Source organism: Sciurus carolinensis, chromosome 4, assembly GCF_902686445.1.
Source record: "Sciurus carolinensis chromosome 4, mSciCar1.2, whole genome shotgun sequence".
Taxonomy (NCBI): domain Eukaryota; kingdom Metazoa; phylum Chordata; class Mammalia; order Rodentia; family Sciuridae; genus Sciurus; species Sciurus carolinensis.
Window position 1 is genome coordinate 112,882,358 of NC_062216.1, and position 18,258 is coordinate 112,900,615.

At 50.6% G+C, this 18,258-nt stretch overlaps 1 protein-coding gene across 1 annotated transcript; it reads right to left on the reverse strand.

Annotated features, from left to right (window-relative positions):
• Positions 1-8,089: 8,089 nt before the first annotated feature.
• On the reverse strand, positions 8,090-14,416 carry Krt4 (keratin 4). The gene is made up of 9 exons (XM_047549234.1): positions 13,913-14,416; positions 12,153-12,367; positions 11,176-11,236; positions 10,683-10,778; positions 9,970-10,134; positions 9,597-9,722; positions 9,039-9,259; positions 8,802-8,836; positions 8,090-8,711 (listed from the first exon to the last, which is right to left on the reverse strand). Exons 1-9 carry the CDS (start codon positions 14,408-14,410, stop codon positions 8,521-8,523), a joined length of 1,608 nt encoding a protein of 535 aa, XP_047405190.1. The 5' UTR covers positions 14,411-14,416; the 3' UTR covers positions 8,090-8,520.
• Between the last annotated feature and the right edge of the window lie 3,842 nt (positions 14,417-18,258).

An 18,258-nucleotide genomic window follows, 5' to 3' on the forward strand; every position in this document is an offset into this window, starting at 1 on the left:
AAAACAGAGTTGGTTTACACTTACCCCCCAAACCTGAAGTTGGTTAAGTAGGCATCTTAAGTACTTTCTGGAGAAAAGTGAGTCACTGGACTGCAATGTATGAAATCAAAGACTCTCAGGGTGCTGCAGCCAGAAGGCCGCCAGTCCACTCCTCCTAGAGACTGACACCCACCTGGCCTCTCCCACTCTTCAAGATCCTTGTGGGAAGCAATTCTTCAAATCCCCTGACTTGTCCAGACCAGCAAGATGCCACCCTGATCCGAGCAAGGCCTTCATGGATCTAGCTGTAGGGCTTTCTGCTCCATTCAGTGGGAGCCTGACTCCTCTCCCTGGCATCAGTGACATTGGGGTCCGAGGGAGCTCATTTGCCCATCTAGCCACAGGGGACCTATGTACCCCTGGGTCTGAAGATGCCTTTTAACACACACACACACACACACACACACACACACACACAAATTGTATTGACCTTCACACTTGTCAGAACTTATGTTTTTAACATTCTTTGATAATATACATTTCTACTATGAATTCACAAGAGTTGTAAATAAAATTGCATTTTATAATCACATACATTTGGAAATGGCAATACACATACACAAAAAGGCCTACTCTTCTTCAATCTGCTGACACATAAACGCATTCATCAGGATTCTCAGAACTCTTGCAGTAACCCAATAGCCTAACCAGGGTCTTTCAACCTCAGGTCCCAGTCCCTTGATAACTGGTCTCTGCCATGGCTGGACAGTGCTCATACTCCATTAGAAAGGACTCTGTGCCCAGTTAAAATCCCTCTGCATGCTGTCACCACCGGTCCTCCTTGCCTTTGTGTCCATCAGCCTCGTGCCCTGCCAGACTTTGGTGAATGTGAACTGAACTAAGATGAATTTGCTCTTGCCTGGCCTTCACAGCAACACACACAAACTTCCCTACTTCTTCATCATGGCCCTTGCAGTAGCAGAAATATGGCTGCCTTCCTGGAAAGTGTCTCCAAGCTAGACGCACCCACCTGTTTCACCTCATCCTGGTTTCCAGGATGCTCCCCTGAACCCACTCCCAGGGGGGTTCTTCTCTTTGTTTTTGGTTCGGAGTGGCGAGGGGGCGGGTGTTGGTTGTTTTGGTTTGGTTTGGAGTTTTTCTGTTGTTGTTTTTGTGGTACTGGGAATTGAACCCAGGGGCACTCTATCGCTGAGTTAAATAGCCAGCCCTTTTTATTTTTTGAGACAGGTCTCACTAAGTTGTTCAGGCCGGCCTCAAACTTGCAATCCTCTTGAGAAGCTAGGATTACACACATGTACCATTGTACCAGTCACTTCAAATCGTTGATGTGCCTCTTAAAATTACAGAGCCTAGGGACTGGGGTTGTGGCTTGGTGGTAGAGCGCTTACCTAGCATGTATGAGGCACTGGGTTCGATTCTCAGCACCAAATAAAAATAAATGAATAAAATAAAGGTCTATCAACATCTAAAAAAAATTTTTTTAATTACAGTGCCTACCTAAGTCATAATACTCAAAAATAACTGAATGTATACAAAAACTGGTAGGAGGCCTCTTCCTGTCTGTGATGAGGACAAGTGTTCTTCCACTACCAATCAAGATCCTATTCCCTTCTTTAACTCTTGGCTCTTCTCAATCCTGCCTGAGGCTGAGACATGGGCTTTGAAGTCGGGCTGTCCTGGATTTGAATTCTGGCTCCACTTCTTCCTGGCCCTACCTCATGGACATGTTTCTCCAAGCCTAAATTTTCTCACCTGTAAAGTGGAATGAGTAGCAGATACATCTTCCCTGGCTCTTGTGAGATCTGAAGTAAATAACAGAGCAAACGGTAAGAATGGCACCTACACATCGTTAACACTCAGAATATATTATCTAATATTTTGTGTTTGTTATTTTGTGTCCCTGTGAACTGCACTTCTATCCTAATATGAGAAGAGGGCCTCTCCATTGCTCTGGGAAAATTGCAGTTTAATGCAATGAACTAATTGCTCCTGTGACAACCCAGGGACCCCATTTTGTTTAAATTTTTTACTTAATGTCCTTCTTTCTCAGATGCAAAACATCTGCCTTGGTCTGTCCTGCCTCTTTCCCTAGGCAATGAGTACTTACTGAGCACTGACTGTTTATCAAACACTGATCCAGAACCCTGCTAGGTCAAGTTCACATGCCAGTAGGGGGCAGACAATAGAGAAGTGCAGGTAGTCAGGCAGTAGAAGATGTTGTGGAAGAAATTCATCAGGAAAAGGGCAGGAAGCCTGCCAAGGGTCATTCATAGAATGTTGTAGCAGAACTGAGCAAATATCTGAACACAGCAAGGAACGGGCAGAGGGAACATAAGGACAAAGTCCTGAGGCAGGAGCGTGTGTGTGTCTGAGGAACCCCCAGGGGCTGGCGTGGCTGAAGCCAAGTGGGGAGGACAAATGGATCTGAGATGAGGTTTGTGTGGCTGATCACACAGGGGCTCACTGGACCCACTTTTACTCTGAGAGGGGAAGCCATTAAGAGTTTAAGCAACTTGAGCTCACTTTTAAAGGATCCACCTGGCCAGGCATGGTGGCACACACCTGTAATCTCAGTGACTCGGGAGGCTGATGCAGAAGGATCTTGAGTTCAAAGCCAGCCTCAGCAACTTAGCAAGTCCCTAAGCAACTCAGTGAGACCCTAAGCAAATATATATAAAATAGAAAAAATGGCCGGGGATGTGGCTCAGAGGTTAAGCACCCCTGGATTCAATCCCTGATAACAATTAAATAAAATAAAAAATCCATCTAGCTACTACGTGGAAAATGGACTTCAGAGGTCAAAGAGGAACTAGGTGAGATCTGTCCACCTGCCTTCCTTGCCTCCTCATTTTAAATAACTGGCTTCCATCTCCTGCTGTAAGAATAAATGAAGGAGCAACAACCACAAAGCCCTTAAGGAGAAGCTTAGCATGGCAATAAAACTGAGAGAAGGGTTTGCCCTGCATAAGCCTTGATTTGTGTGGGATTCCTCTGCATGACAAAAGCTATTCGCTTATATTTGTGCTGACTCATGTTTATCCTGCGTGACTCCTCAAACCAGAGGCTATAAATAGCAGAAATCACAGACTTGTTCCTGTTGGGAGTCCCCAAAAGGCCTTGGGAAATTATTCAATAGGTTGTTTGACACAAAAGATAAAAGGAGAGATAGAAAGATCATTAAGTGATTATTTAACCTGGGAAAGAAGTTAAGAGGACATTTAAACTTATTTTTCCATGGAATTATTTGCAAAGTATGGATCGCTCTCCATTGAATAATTTGAGGGAATTAAGCTGGACATGAAGCAGAGTGTGTGAGCATGATAGTAAATAGGGTGAGTATGGACACTGCAATAGTCTAAGGAGAGCCCAGCAGGGTGGTGCACACCTGCCATCCCAGCAGCCTGGGAGGGTGAGGCAGAGGATCGGGAGTTCAAGGCCAGCCTCAGCAACTTAGCAAGACCCTGTCCCAAAATTTTAAAAGGGCTCGGAATGCAGCTCAGTTTTAAGCACCCCAGGGCTTAATCCCCAGTACCAAAAAATCATCATCATCATCATCATCATCCAAGGAGATTTAGAAATAAGTGCTCAATGAATACCAAAGAGATGAAAATAATTTTGGGGGACGAGAGACAATTGTGCCAAGAGACAAAGGAATGACAATAAACGTCTTAGTCACAGAAACATACTCGTAGTACACGGGAATGGAAAAAGAGACAGAGCAGGTGCAAGGCTTGGCATTTCTACTGCGTGGAAGGGAATGAGGTGCCATGTGGCAGGCCCAGACCCGAGTCCAAAGCACAACATGGGCCTCCAGGTCCCACCCCTAAAGCAGGTGGCCCAGAGTTCCCTTCCCCTCTCCTCCTGAGCTTTTCTCTCAGACGTGCCTTATCCCGAACTTATCTAGTCTTGGAGCACGAGGCCCAAGCCCCACATGGATTGAACACTGGGCCAAATCATGGTCCTCCACAGCCCGGACTCAACCTCTCCAGCCTCCTCTCCCACCACTCCCAGCCCTCAACCCTTGACTGACGCCAAGTTACTTTTAGTTTATACATATACTTCCCTGCACCACACTCCAAGAGCCTCTACTCTGATTTTCTTGCTGTCTAGAGAACCCCAAACCAGAGGCCCTTCCTCCCAACTCCACCTCTTTCACCCGGCGGACCACTTGAACGTCATTCATCTCAGGTGTCACCTCCTCCAGGGAGCCTTCCTTGAATTCCTGGCCAAAGTAAATGCTTCTCTTTATGCTGACATCTACCATTGCTCTTAATAGTCTCCTGAAAGAACAGAAAATCCGTATCTAAGGTGCCCGCTTCCCAGGGCTCCCCACGCTCAGGCGCCATATTCACTTTATGCTTTGCTCTCCTCAAGGGAGGACCCGGCTACAGTATGATTTCTATCCCCACAGGTTTGCACAGAGCTAGATGCTTGCAAAGCTTGTCAGGCTGTCCCCTTGAGGCTCACAGATGGCACAGTCATAGGAGGTGGACAGCCCAGTGCCACGGGGAAGTGCTGCCAGAGAGAGAAAGAAGTGTGACCTGATCAGGTTGCTCCAGCAGGGTGGAGCCGCTCCTGGAAGACTTCCTGGAAGAAAGGGCTTACTCTTGGAGGAGACTGGAGTCCTGCTGTCTGTCAGAGGATACTTGCTGCCGCCTCTAGGCACCCAGGCCCTATGTCCTGATTAAATACCACCCCCAGCACAAAGCTTCCTGTGGAAGTAATTCCACCCTCCTCTGGACGGCCATGGCCTTTGTTTGTAACTCCCAAGGGTCTTCATCTGTCTGTCTGCTGCCAATCACTTACATCTAGACACAGTCATCCATATTGAAGCCCCTCAAAAGCAAATAGAATTGTTGTTTATACTTGGGTCCCCTCCCCATCGCCCAGTGCACACCCGGCACTCATCAGTATTTGCTCATTTAAACAGCTCCTCTAAGGAGAGCACAGTGGCCCTGGAATATCCAGATGAACAAAGCCATGGTCCCTGCCCTTACAGAATCCATAGGCAGGGGGTTTGTTTTGTAAATGGATGAATAGGTGGGTGGGTAAATAGTAGATGGGTCACTGGCAACTGGCAATCAAAACCTTTTTTCCAAACCGGGCGTGGTGGCACACACCTCTAATCCCAGCTACTGAGGAGGCTGAGCCTAGAGGATCACAACTTCAAAGTCAGCCTCAGCAACTGAGTGAGGCCCTAAGCAACTCAGCGAGACCCTGTCTAGAAAAATAAAATAAAATATAATGTAATATAAAATAGGGCTGGGGATGTGGCTCAGTGGTTGAGTGCCCCTGAGTTTAATCCCCAATGCCCAAAAAAAAAAAATCTTTCTCCAGAAAACCTCTTCCTGGCTTATCTAGTATATCAACAACCTTCCCCTTCCATTTTTTGAGAAGCAAATTTGTAATACTTAAAAAAATAAATAAATAAAACCTGCAGAACAACTGTCTTGCCTTGACCTAAGCCGACCAGGAAACCACAGGCAGCGATGAGCCTGAGTCCTGAGACTCTCACCACCAGGACTCTGCATGACCACACTTCACCCTCCCAGCCTTCTCTTCACCAGATAAAGGGATGACTGTTCAGTTCCTGCTTCAATTTAGCAAAAATTTGGAATAGATACTAAAATGGCTTCTTCCCCTCAGCCTGGTCTCTCCCTTTGTCTCTGAATTGGCCCACTATTACCGTGTCCTTTGGAGACACAAAAGGACACATACTTAGCTGGTACACGCAACTCCAAACATCCATCTAAGACATGGTAGTAGCCACGCCTTACTCTGAAGTCCTCTTGTGTTAGAACCCAAAGCCTAGATCCCAAAGTGAGCTAAACCAAAATCCTACAATGAGACTTCACTAAAAAAAAAAAAAAAAAAAAAAAAAAAAATCCCTCTTTGCTATATCCTTCTGGTTTTGCTAGCAACAAGGGAGGGAGATTACAGAAGTATTAGCAAGAATCTTCTGGAACTGAGAGGGCTTCATTCAGCACAGAGGGTCTTGGTGACAGGGAGACCAATGCAGATGTAGTAGTTGCTTAGAAGCCAGAGGGACCTAGGCCAAACTCATGGTGGGACTATGGCCAGGGCCCAAAGCCAAGACCCTAGGGAGTGTAGGTCAGGGCGGAAGAACTGAATAAACTGAGTGAAAGATGCACCAACCCATAATTGGGCCATTCAGTTGGGAGAAGTAATTTCAGCATAACTAGAGGGAAATATTTCAAAGGAAAGGGAAGCCATGGGCTTCCAACAAGCAGGTAGTGCATCTTATTTCTCTCCTGAACAAAAAGAGTTAGCCAGAATCCAGTTCAAAGGATCTGAGAGAAGGGGTGCCTCTGTGATCTCAGCCATGCATCCCACTCAACTATTCCAATAATCCCCTTCAACTAACCCACCTGGTCCAAACCCAGGATCCCCTCCCCTGGACCTTTCAGGAAATAGAGGCCAACATGATGGTTTTTCCTCTTTCATGTCAAACAGGTGTCTAAGACACCAGTCATGTACACAGCTCATCGACTGCCTGCCTTTGCTGGGTACATCATTAAGTGCAAGCGAAGAGGCCCTGACCACTTCCACACTGCCCTTGCTCAGGAGGCCTGAGACAGTAGCCCATCACAGCCAGCATCCTCCAGCAGGTGACCTTGGGAAGCCCCACCCTGCCTCCAGGCCTGAACTCTCCTCCCCACCCCAGAAACTCAAAAAAGAGCCAATGAGGCATTTTCCCAGGGGAGGGGTGCAGTGGGGATGAAGTCAAAGCTGCCCGACTGGCTGCAAGGCTGCAAATACTTCCTGTTCTGACACATGGGGCCGTGAGCTCGGGCGACAATGGAGAGATTAGGGCTGGGCTCCTGAAGGATGGAGCCATCTGGCCCAGGGAGTCCTTCCTCCTGGTTCCTCCTGGCAAACAGCCCCTCTCCGAGAGCAAAAGTCCCTGAGATTAACGCTTGGCTGCTCTTGGCAGCTGGGCTCTTGCTTTCCCAGAGGCAGGGCAGCCCTGATCCGACTCAGGGTCTGCTCAAGGGCCCCACAGACAGGACTGGCCTGGGGCAATTCATGTACCTTCCCGACTGCATAATGGGGTTCCTATGGGCACTGCACTGGAGGGAGTGGATCAGGATGAACTCCCCAGTGGTCAAAGAGGGAAGCACCAATTGGTAGCCAAGGAAGCATGGCCTGCACCTGCAGCAGGAGAGATTTCGGTCAGACTGCACTTGGGGAACTGCAGTCCTTCCCTGGAAAAGGGAAGGTAGTGCTGCTCCAAGAACTTGGAATTAGTCCAGGACAGAAACAGAGCACTCTCAAGGGCTGCACCCAAACCCCCCCCCAACTGTCCTCTCCTGCATCAGGATGACAACAACCAGAACCTCCAGCGCTGCCCCAACCAGGAAGCTGCCCCCTCTACCTCTCTAGAAGAGCTGCCTCAACTCCATATTCTCCCACAGCAAGCCCAGCATGACCCAAGCTCCCGGGGAGGCTGGGAAGCAAGCAAAGCGTTAAAGCTCTGGGAGAAGAGTGGGCTCACACCACCTCATGGGTTGCTGGACTGGTTGCTAAAAGACTTGTTGGTCCCCTGGGATTTAGTTCCATGCATGGAGTTTTGCAAAACTAGGGAGAACTTGCTAGACACTGAGTACAGATTTTCTTCCTTAGCTCTGGATCTTCTTGTTCTGCATTCAGCAAAACCACCACAAGCCTCTCCGCACACCTGCAAGATGCCCCACACCTCCAGACTTAGACTCCTTCCCTCCAGGCTCACTCCAGACTCAAAATTGAGAGAAGGTGCTGCCTTGGGCCACCCTATAATGGGCATCCTCTGTAAAATTGTTGGTTGTCTCTTGTGCCTGCATGCCTGCCCACAGGCATCCTGCAGTCTCCGTACACTACACCTCTGACCTCAATAATCTATGCAACTAGAAATAGAGCCCTGAAAATTGGTAGATGACCTTGATCCATATAAACAGATCTTTCAGCCCCCCAGCGTTCACTTTCACCCAAATTAATAGATACACAAGATTCCAGAGACTGCTCCCCAGGGAACAAAGACAAAGGCTCAGAATGAATGACAAAAGCATTTTATTGAAGATTCATCTGCAGATAATTAAGAATGAGAAGAGTTGAATGGGACACGGAGCAGTTCCTGGTCCATGCACAGGTGATGGAAAGTGGGTTTGGTTCTCTTGTAGATGGAATCCAGCATTGAGCTGGGAAGAAATGTATGGCCCTGACAATTCTGGAAAGGGAGCTCCTGGTCATTTTCTCCTCTGTCCATGGGAGGTGAAAGCTGAGACCCCCTCCACTGGAGGTGGGTCACCAGATCCAAGTCAAAAAGAAGCTACCAAACTCCAAGAGGTCAGAGTCCACATTCCAGATGAGATCGTCCTGGAGCAGAAATCCCAGGGGCGAGTAGAGGTGTCAGCATCAGGATGAGCACCAGAAGGGAAGGTAGAGACGAAATAAAGGAAGCACAGAGACCCCAGGCCTGGGCCAGGTGGCATTTGGTTGCCCACAAGGACCTCATCTTCTCTATCAGAACTTCTTGCTCAGGGTGGTGGTAGAGATGATCTTGCTGCCAGAACTGCCGCAGACACCGCCGCCAAACCCAAAGCCACTTCCGGAGCCGGAGCCAAAACCACAACCACTACCCAGACTAAATCCAGAGCAGCTTCCGCCGAATCCTCCACTGATACCTCCAACACTGGAGCCACCACCGACCACCGCTGCAAGAAGGGCAAGGGACACAGTGGTTTCCACAGTGCCCAGAGCCCTTCAGGGTGAACAAACAGCATGAAGGGGCAGAAGGTACTTACAGATGCTCACGGCACTCTGGCATTCTCCAGACATCCTGTGGAGGAGAAAGAGCTGTGAGTCACAGTAAGTCCCCGCCACAGTTTGTTCAATAAGCAGGTCTCATGCACCTATCCTTGAAGAATCAGATTCTAAGGACCAAGTGTGAACCTGATATCTACACCACCCTGGTTCTTAATGCACCAGCACCCCTGGTCCGCTCTGTCCGCTCTGTCACCACCCTGCCTTCCCCGCTTCACCTGCACTCCTCGCCTTCCAGTAGCTTGCGGTAGGTGGCGATCTCGATGTCCAGGGCCAGCTTCACACTCATGAGCTCCTGGTACTCGCGCAGCATCCGGGCCAGCTCCTCCTTGGCCTTCTGCAGAGCTGCCTCCAGCTCTGTGCGCTTGGTGTGGGCATCTTTGAGCGCCAGCTCCCCGCGCTGTTCCGCGTCAGCCACAGACGCCTGCAGAGTCTGGCACTGTGGACAAGGGCATTGGACAGGCAGCATTGGTGCCCTGTTTTCAACATCTTTACCCCTGCCCCCTCTTCTGGGCCAGCTTTCCTTGGGTTAGGATGTCAGGATTCTGACTGTCCCTCTTCCCACCTTCCCTGACCCTTAAGCATTCCATGCACTCCTATGAGAGCCCACCAATGCCCCACCAGACTGATAAATAGACAGGCAAAAAAACAGTGAAGATCTGGGTGTGGCACTAGAAATGCCAGGTAGACAGGTTCAGGGTCTTCTGACCGCATCTTTTACCTGCTTATCAACCCAGGGCATCTGCCTTGCACTTCCGTTATGAGGTGACACCCACCTGCTTCTTGATGTTCTCAATCTCCGCCCGCAGCCTCTGGATCATCCTGTTGAGCTCTGAGATCTCGTTCTTGGTGTTCTTCAGGTTGTCACCATGTTGGTCAACTGAGTTCTGGAGCTGCTGGACCTAATACCAAGGGGACACAGGGAATCAGGAGTCAAGAGTATTTGGGTAGGGTTCAGTGAGAGTAGGCACAGGTGGCAGGGATAGCACAAAATGTCCAGTGATTCCAAATCAGACCAGACTCAATGAAGCCTGGGAGCATCTCCCCATCTCCAACTGCTCTTAGGACCAAGGGGATGAGGACCTGTTCACAGACATTAAAAACAAAACCCTAGAGTCACCCCCACTCCTGAGACATCCTACCACCCACCTTAGTCTGGTACAGGGCCTCTGCCTCAGCCTTGCTCCTCTGGGCGATGTCCTCGTACTGGGCACGGACCTCAGCAATGATGCTGTCCAGGTCCAGGTTGCGGTTGTTGTCCATGGACAGGACCACAGAAGTGTCGCTGACATGGCTCTGCATCTGGGACAGCTCCTGCAAAGCAAATGTCTCCCATCAGCACCCCAGGAGAGTCTCCTCTGAGCTCTGAGGGAAGTCTCTGTTGCCATGGAGGCTGTGATGCAGGTTCAAAAGGAAGCAAGGTTGGCATTCCCAACGTGTGGGGAGTGGGAAGAAAGTAAATATCTAACTATAAAGCAAATGTTTGGTGATGTCTCAGGAGATAGAAAGCAATGTTTCTAGTCTTTACTGCTCCTCAGGAACCATGGCACTCCATGTCCAGAGCAGCAGGTGTTCTGTGTGTTAGATGGAAGGGAATGGAATGGATCCATTTCACCAGAAGAAATGGTGGACGGTAATAAATGCCATCCCACGCAACCTTCAGATATAATCACTTCTTCTAAAACAACACCTGGTTTTGAGAAGCTCTCACCTAAGTCCTTCCTTTGTTCCAACCCCTTCATCTCTGACCTTGCTGAAAAACCCTGCCCTGAAGAAATAAAGTAGGAGACTTTTCTAAGAACTGAATCCCAACCAGCAGCCTTAGAGAATTTTTGAGAATGGAGGGAGGAAGGAGACCTCACCGCATCGTAGAGGACCCTCAGGAAGTTGATCTCATCATTCAGGCCGTCCACCTTGGCCTCCAGCTCCACCTTGGTCATGTAGGCAGCATCCACATCCTGCAGGGGAAGAAGGAGGAAAGCTAAGGAGCAAGAATTACCATGCGGACAGGGTATTCATTGACAACTACAGCCTTTTCAGTTGCATTTAGGAAAATCTACCCAATGCCAGGTGAGGTGACCAGGACCAGTCACTTTGACATAGTCAATCATTCTCTATGTTCTGCCCCTAAAGCTACCAAAAGACGTGGAAGTTAAATATCTAAACAGGCTTTCTCCCAACCTTAATTCCTTGAAACTTGGTTCCCTTCCCCACTTCCTTCAGCTGCGTAGATCTAGATAGTACCAAGTGAGGTGGAGAGGAGCAGAAGTGGACCAAACCCATGACAAGCTGAGGACCGCTCCCCACAGGAAGGGGTTCCCTGAAAGCAATTCCCTACCATCCTTCATGCCTCACCTTCTTGAGGACCACGAAGTCATTCTCTGCCGCTGTGCGTTTGTTGATCTCATCTTCATACCTGGGGGTGGGGACAGGAAGGAAAAGACAGAAGCTGACAGTGAGCAGGTGTCTCTCGGATCTCTGCTACCTGTTTTCAAACATCCATTTGGAAATATCCAGGAAATTGCATTTCCCATGTGCACAAATATTCAATGTATATTTACTGAGTAACTGCTACATATGAGATAATGGTCTAGGCCCTGGTGTGTTCAAAGACATAAAACCCAAACTTCAAAAAGATGATTTTCAAGAGATAAGATTTGAAAAGAAAAATCTGCAAGAAATTGATTTTATCTCCATGGGAGGAACTGTCCTTTTGGTCATTTTGGCAGATTAAATTCTCAGGAATGTTGCTGACACTTCAGTTCCTCTTTTTGGTGTATGAGAGAGTTGAGAGAGAGGGTTTGGCTCTTCATTTTATGTCCAGAGCTGTGCTATATACTTTCTCTATCTTAATTAAGTTCACTGAATTCTCATAACCCATGAGGTAGGAATATTGTCCCCATTTTCAAAAGCAAAGGATATTGAAGATTAAGGGAACTGAAGCTCAGTAAAGTTATGCAACTTTTCCAAGGTCACATAGCCAATAAGTGAGGGACCAGTATTCAAACCAGCTCCATCTGTCTCTACAACTTAATTGCTTCTGACCATGCCGAACTTATTTTCATCTGTTTAGCGTCTGACCTTGTTTGTGCATGGCAGACTCGGCTCCCTGAATGTATCACTACCTTTCTATCTGGGGCAACTGTGGTAACGAGACCTCACCCTATGAAAACGCGATCATGTGGATGCAAGGGCACTGTCTAAAGGACCTTCCTGGCCCCCTTGGGATCTCTTCAGAACCTGAGATTCTAAACCACTGGAGAGGAGCCCTGGGAGCCAGGGCCATGGCCAGGCAGATGTGTCGGATGGTCCCTTCCTTCCTTCCCACATACTTGGTCTTGAAGTCCTCCACACTGTCCTGCATGGTCTTCAGCTCTGACTGCAGGCGCCCTTTGTCATTGGCCAAGGTATCCAGCTGCTTCCTGAGGGCGTTGATGTATGTCTCAAAGAAGGGCTCAAGGTTTTTGCTGGATGTGGTGGTCGTCTGCTGCTGGAGGAGGTTCCATTTGGTCACCAGGACCTTATTCTGTTGCTCTAAGAACCGCACCTGTTTGAAGAAGGCACCACACCATTGATGAGTTAGGAGGATTGAACCTTGACTGGAGGGTCAACCAAGACCAGTGCCAACCCGGTCAATCCAAAGCAACCAGGTGGCCCAAGAGCCACCCAGGCAGAGCTACCACATTGCGACTCCAGAGCACATTCACTGGGGTCAACATGGTATCCCTGTTGCCCACGGCTGTGGAGAACAGAGCATGGCCAGAGTAGCAGGGCCTGCCAGTGCAGCGAGACCAGATTATAAGCACAGTCATCCAAAGATCCTGGAGGAACTACCAGAAAAGAACATGGAGCGTCTATGAATTAATGAAATAAAATTAGGGGACACAACTGTGGTCTGGAGGTTCTTGCATTCAAGTGACCCTGATCCAAGGCAAAGGAATGTTCACTAAAGACTTTTAAAATATGCTTGCTTATCAATAGACCCATATGCCCCTACAAACAACCTGTGCATGATAGTATGAGCAAGACCCAATTCCTGTTCTGAGTCTCAGCTAGACTTCTTCCTGCCAGGGATGTCCCTGGACTTTCCCTCTCTATGAAAAGATCTAGCCAGATAGGTCAAAGAAGCAGCTGAATGTGACATCTCCACCTATGGGCTTCAGAATAACAGGAAAACAGGTAAAGAAGACTGATCACCACCTGAGCCCAAAAGGGAAGATGAGACAGGGAAGCCCCAAAGAACTCTTAGTCTTGCTTTCATGCCTCTACATCCCAGAGTCACAGTGAAGCCTCCTTAAGTTACCGCTGGTTTATTCAAATTATCAAGAACAGCTAACGTGCCCACTCAGCCCACTCCAAGAAGGTTCACCCTCGCCCCAAATGTCTAAGAGCCCTAAGACGCTGACACGCCATGACCCAGGACAGCCGAGACCAAAGTGTTTACACTTGTCCACCCAGTCGTCAATCTCGGGTGACTCAGCTCTCCCGGCTGACCTGACACTCTATCTACCATACTAGGCTGGAATTGAGCTTTGAGGACTTGGCTCTCCAAACGCTCATGAAAGAGGAAGTTGGGCAACAAAAACAAAAGAGACCCAGCTCCTCTTCAAATAGACTCGGCAGTAGCAGTTGAGCTGCCAGTGAGAAGGAATGAGGTAACCTCCCCAGATCCTGCAGAGGCCTAGAATCTTCTATGGAAGTCCGCTGGTTATATGCAGAATCAGCTTGGTTTTCTTCAGCTCCCAGAACAGGAGTGCCAATAGTTAAATGAGTCATGAAATTAACTGTTTTTCCCCAAAACCAAAATCTGAGGGCAAAGCTAGGAAATAATGAGCCCACTTTATAGCTGGTGTGACTAGAGTCAGAAAAGCCCAGAGGTTTGCCTGGTAGCTTGAAGCTCATCTAGTGGACTACAGACGAAGAACTGCTTTGAGGACCCGCTCCTACCACAGACTCAAAGTACTGTCTATCTCCCCTTCATTGCAGAAAACTGAGGCCAAGAAAAGCTCAGTTGCTGTCCCTTTGCCTGCACAGAGCCCTGATCCAAGGTCCCTTCCATTGCCCCTCTCTGCCCAGGACACCAATCACACACCTTATCGATGAAGGAAGCAAACTTGTTGTTGAGGGTCTTGATCTGCTCGCGCTCCTGGGTGCGCACTTTCTGGATCTCAGGGTCTATCTCCACGTGGAGGGGGGTGAGCAGGCTCTGGTTGATGGTGACCTCCTGAATCCCCCCAGCAGGGCAGACAGGGAAGCCAGAACCACCCAAACCTCCAAACCCACCACCAAAGCCCCCAGCACCAAAGCCTCCAGCACCAAAGCCCCCAGCTCCCCCAAAGCCCCCAGCACCAAAGCCCCCAGCTCCCCCAAAGCCAGCACCTTGGCGGGACCCAGCCACACTGAGAGAGATGCTCTTGTGGCCTCCAAGGTTGTAGAGGCTCCTGCTGCCAAAGCCCCCAGAGGAACAGCGGCCTGCACCCCCAGACATGGAACCAGAGCTGAAGGCAACCCTCTTGCCCCCACCAACGATGGCTGAGCCACAGCTAAAGCCCCGGGACCCGCCCCGGACACACTGCTGTCTGGCGATCATGGCGGAGGGAGCAGAACAAGCTTGGAGCTATCAGACAGAGGAGAGAGGGGCCAGGCCGTGAGTGCTGGAGCCCTCGGCCCAGGTCTCTTATATGGGCTGGTGCAGCAGGGCTTGGTTGCAGGGGCATAAAGGGAAAAATCTGAAACATCTCTGGGCGTGGCCTTTGGCACAGGCCCATCCTCCTCACACCTGCTCAGCGTGTCACTAAACACACCTACAGAAGTCATTCGGAGGGCACAGGTCCTTGGATCCCATCCCATCCCCTCTAGGAGAACCTGAACTGGGCCCAAGGTCTCCTGGATCAGAGGCCCTGCCCAGGCCCAGCCCCACAACCTCCCCTGACCGCCCTTCCATCTCCACAGCGGCTTCACGCCCCAGGTCAGACATCCTGTGACACCTCAGAACTTGGGACCCGGGAGCCTGGGTCAAGTGCACAGCCTGCCTCCCACCAGCTCAGCACCCCTTGAGCAAGCCACCATCCGAGGCCCAAAAGGTGGAAACAGTGCAACCCTTTTCTGGGCAGATGAGAGCGTGGTTAACAGGGTGCTTCCTAGGCTGTGAGCAGCTGTACAGACGCTTGTCATTGCTGTTGTCCTTATTCCTCCATGTGTGCCTGGCCCTGTGTCACCTTCAAAAGGAGAAGCCTTCCCTGTTGCCCCCAGATCCAGACTTGCCTCAACTTGACCAAGAGCTGTTGGGAGCCTGCCAGGCAGAGCCAGGTACCCAGTGGAGAGGGGAAGGGGAGGCCCCAGTCTCCCCTGGTGGAACCGGGGCCCTCCCCTTGCGGCCCCAGGGACTTCTGCTGCTGCATGGGCCTCAGGGGCCTGTGCTTCGGTGGGGGGCAAACAGCATGCACTCCAGTGCCCCGGATGGTGTGTATCCTGCTGCTCCCTTTGCAGGCCACCCTGTGCTTTGCTTGGCTTCACCAGAACAGGGCACATTCTTTTTTTCCAGAATGATCCCAGTGTTCAGGACAGGAGTTCGTAACATGTTTGGTGCTAGGAGCCCCATTCTGCAGAATGGCGTTCTGCAGAAAGCCGTGTGTTCATACATAAAATTCTAGTTTAAACCCTTACATTCTACCACAGATCTGTGTTCAAATGCCACCTATTGCTGCTAATTAGTTCTGCAGCCTCAGGCAGGTCACCAACCCACCTTCTCATCTGTCAAATGGAACGCCTGCCGCACAGGTCACGGGCCAATGTGCCAGTGGTGCTGGCACCTCGGTTAGCAGGCACTCATTCTCTTCCCGACCAGGCTTTGTCACTAACGCTCACAAGGAGAAGTTAGATGAACCTGTGCCCCCTCCTCTCCTCAGTCCCTCCTGGGGGAAGTGACCCCAGATCAGAGAAGGAGCAGTGACCAGTGCCTAGATGAGTCCACAGGCCAGAGCCGACCCCGGTCAAATGAAGGTCAGCTGTAGCGGAAGTGAGAGCTCCCTCGACCCAGGCCCGTGCAGTGGGAGAGGGTGGTCAGGAACCCCAGGGACCAGGCTGCAGGACGCTCAGCCAGCTCCTTCTCTCCCGCCCTGCCCACCTGCCCAGCCACCGTCCAGGAGCCTCTAAGCAAATGGAGCTGGCAGAGGGGCTGTACTGAGTCCCAGCCCGTCAAACCACCCACGGAGACGGCTGGAGCAATACAGTGCCCTGGCAGCAGGGCAGCTTCTAGAGCCAGGACCGTCTCCCGCAAGGGAAGGGACTGGACATTTGCTCATTCTTTCAACCAGTATTTATTGAGCGCCATCTTTGTGCCAGGTGCGGTGCCGGATGCTTGACATACACCGGATCCACCGGTCCCTTTGGAGGCTCTCTGCAGCCGGCCGCTGGCTGTTACAGATGATGACCTGGACACTGGGAGGGCAAAGAGCTCCCGGATCCACACGGCATGTGGCACAGCCCTGACTTGAACCCTCGTCACCCTGGTCCCAAAGTCTCCGCGCTCCCCGCCTCTCGCCCACCCTCTCCTGCCTGGCATGAAGTCAGTATGTCCATTTGGTGTCCAGCCAGTGCAGAATCAAGCACCCGCACAAACCTGACTGAGCCAGCTATTCAGGAGCAAGGAGCCTGGAGGGCACTGGCATCCAGTGATGACCCCCAGCTGATGTCCACCCGGCGCCCCCTCAGAGCAGAGGAGACCTCGGGGTCCCCCTCGGGGACCTGAGGTCTAACTAACTGGTCCCTGCCCCAAGGGCAAGTGGGATGTGCCCCAAGTGTGGCCCCAGCGCCTCATCTCCACCTCTGCACCTCCACCAAGGTTTGCATCACCAGACACAAAGCCCCTAGTGGCCCATGACATGTCCACTGGGTCTTGTAACACTGCAGTACCAGGGGGAAATGATGCAGGTACAGTGTACCCATGGTTGCGCCCAGTGTCCCAAACAAAAACCACACAAGACTGGAGGAGATTTCCAGAGGAGCAATACGTAATGTGTCAATGTTATTTGGTGCTTGTGGGGTCCCAAAATGTGAAGCCTCCACAGAGGACTTCCTGAAGGTAACTGGAAGCATACGCCCTCCCTGGGACCAAAAGTAAGATGATTTGGTCATCTTTAAAGACCATGCTTTCTTTTCAAGTAGAAGGGACTTACTTAGAACTGCCATTATGCGTGAACAGTGGGTGCTCTTATAACAGCTGCATTCCTCACTACAATCCTGCTAAAGTGGAGTTGCCATGCCGTTTAGAGCTCCAGTCACTGAAGCTCAGAGAGGTTATGTAACTTGCCTGAGAACACACAGTGAGGAAGTAATGGAGATGGGAACCAGTCCCATCTGTCTGACTTCAAACTTGTGATCTTCACCTCTAGACTGCAATGTCTTATATGGGCGGCTCTGCCCCACCTGGAATTTTCAGGAAAAAATACACAGTAATTTATACAGACCTGTAACGAATGGTCAACCATAACAGCTACAGGGTCTTGGCAGCATGTTATGTGTTCCCTAGACGTGGCTCAGCTCCTTTCTGCCCTTACTCTTGTCTCATGGTTTATGTGCCCCATCCTTACAGGTATACTCAATGACACTGTCCTGAGGAGTCAACCCTGTGTCTGCAATTAATTAAATCCAAATTAACTTATGATAATTCCAAATCAATCAGAAAGTTCTAGTCTAGAGTCATATCCTGTGGCCTTATTATTAAATCAGAATTCCCAGAAGTTCACAAAATACTCAAACTGTAGCATAAGAAACTAAAGGTAGACATAAAGAAGAACTTCTCTACCAAGAGAGCTTTTTCACCCTATGGTGAGAGAAGAAGAGAAGTTTCTCCTGGGACAGCTGTCTCCTTGCCACCTGGCCAGAGCTGGCCAACAGAGCGAGGTTCTACCTGGCAGTGGCGGCCAAGAGCTGGGCCCCCTCCCCTCACTCTTGTCCCCACTCAGCTTTTACTGTTGCCCTCGGTGACCCTCCTTCCCTCTGGCAGAGGTTCCCGATCTTGACGCGGGTGTGGAGCAGGGCGGGAGGGTGTGCCCGCCCAGGGCTTTCAGGGTGAGCCCTGGGATTACGGATCCCGAGGCCCTTCTGTCACGGTGGCCCCAAGCCCGGTGCACGGAGTGAGAAAGCGCTCCCGCCCTCCCTGGCCAGGTCGGTGCCCGTGCCCCACTGAGCCACCCGGCCCTGACGGTCTGAGTCACTCCGGGGAGCAGCAGCCAACAAGGGGATCAGAGATTCTGCGGAGAAGGGTCGTCAGCGGTTCAGGAAGAGGCCAGGAGGGCGAGGAGAGGCGGGGCTTAGAACCGGGGCGGGGCGGCTGCCGCTTCCCCAGGGCTGCCCGGCCCGCCGTGTCCTGGGCATGCACCAGAGGGGGCTCCCAGGCTCCCGCCCCAGGATTACTCTCGCAACAAAGTAACGCCG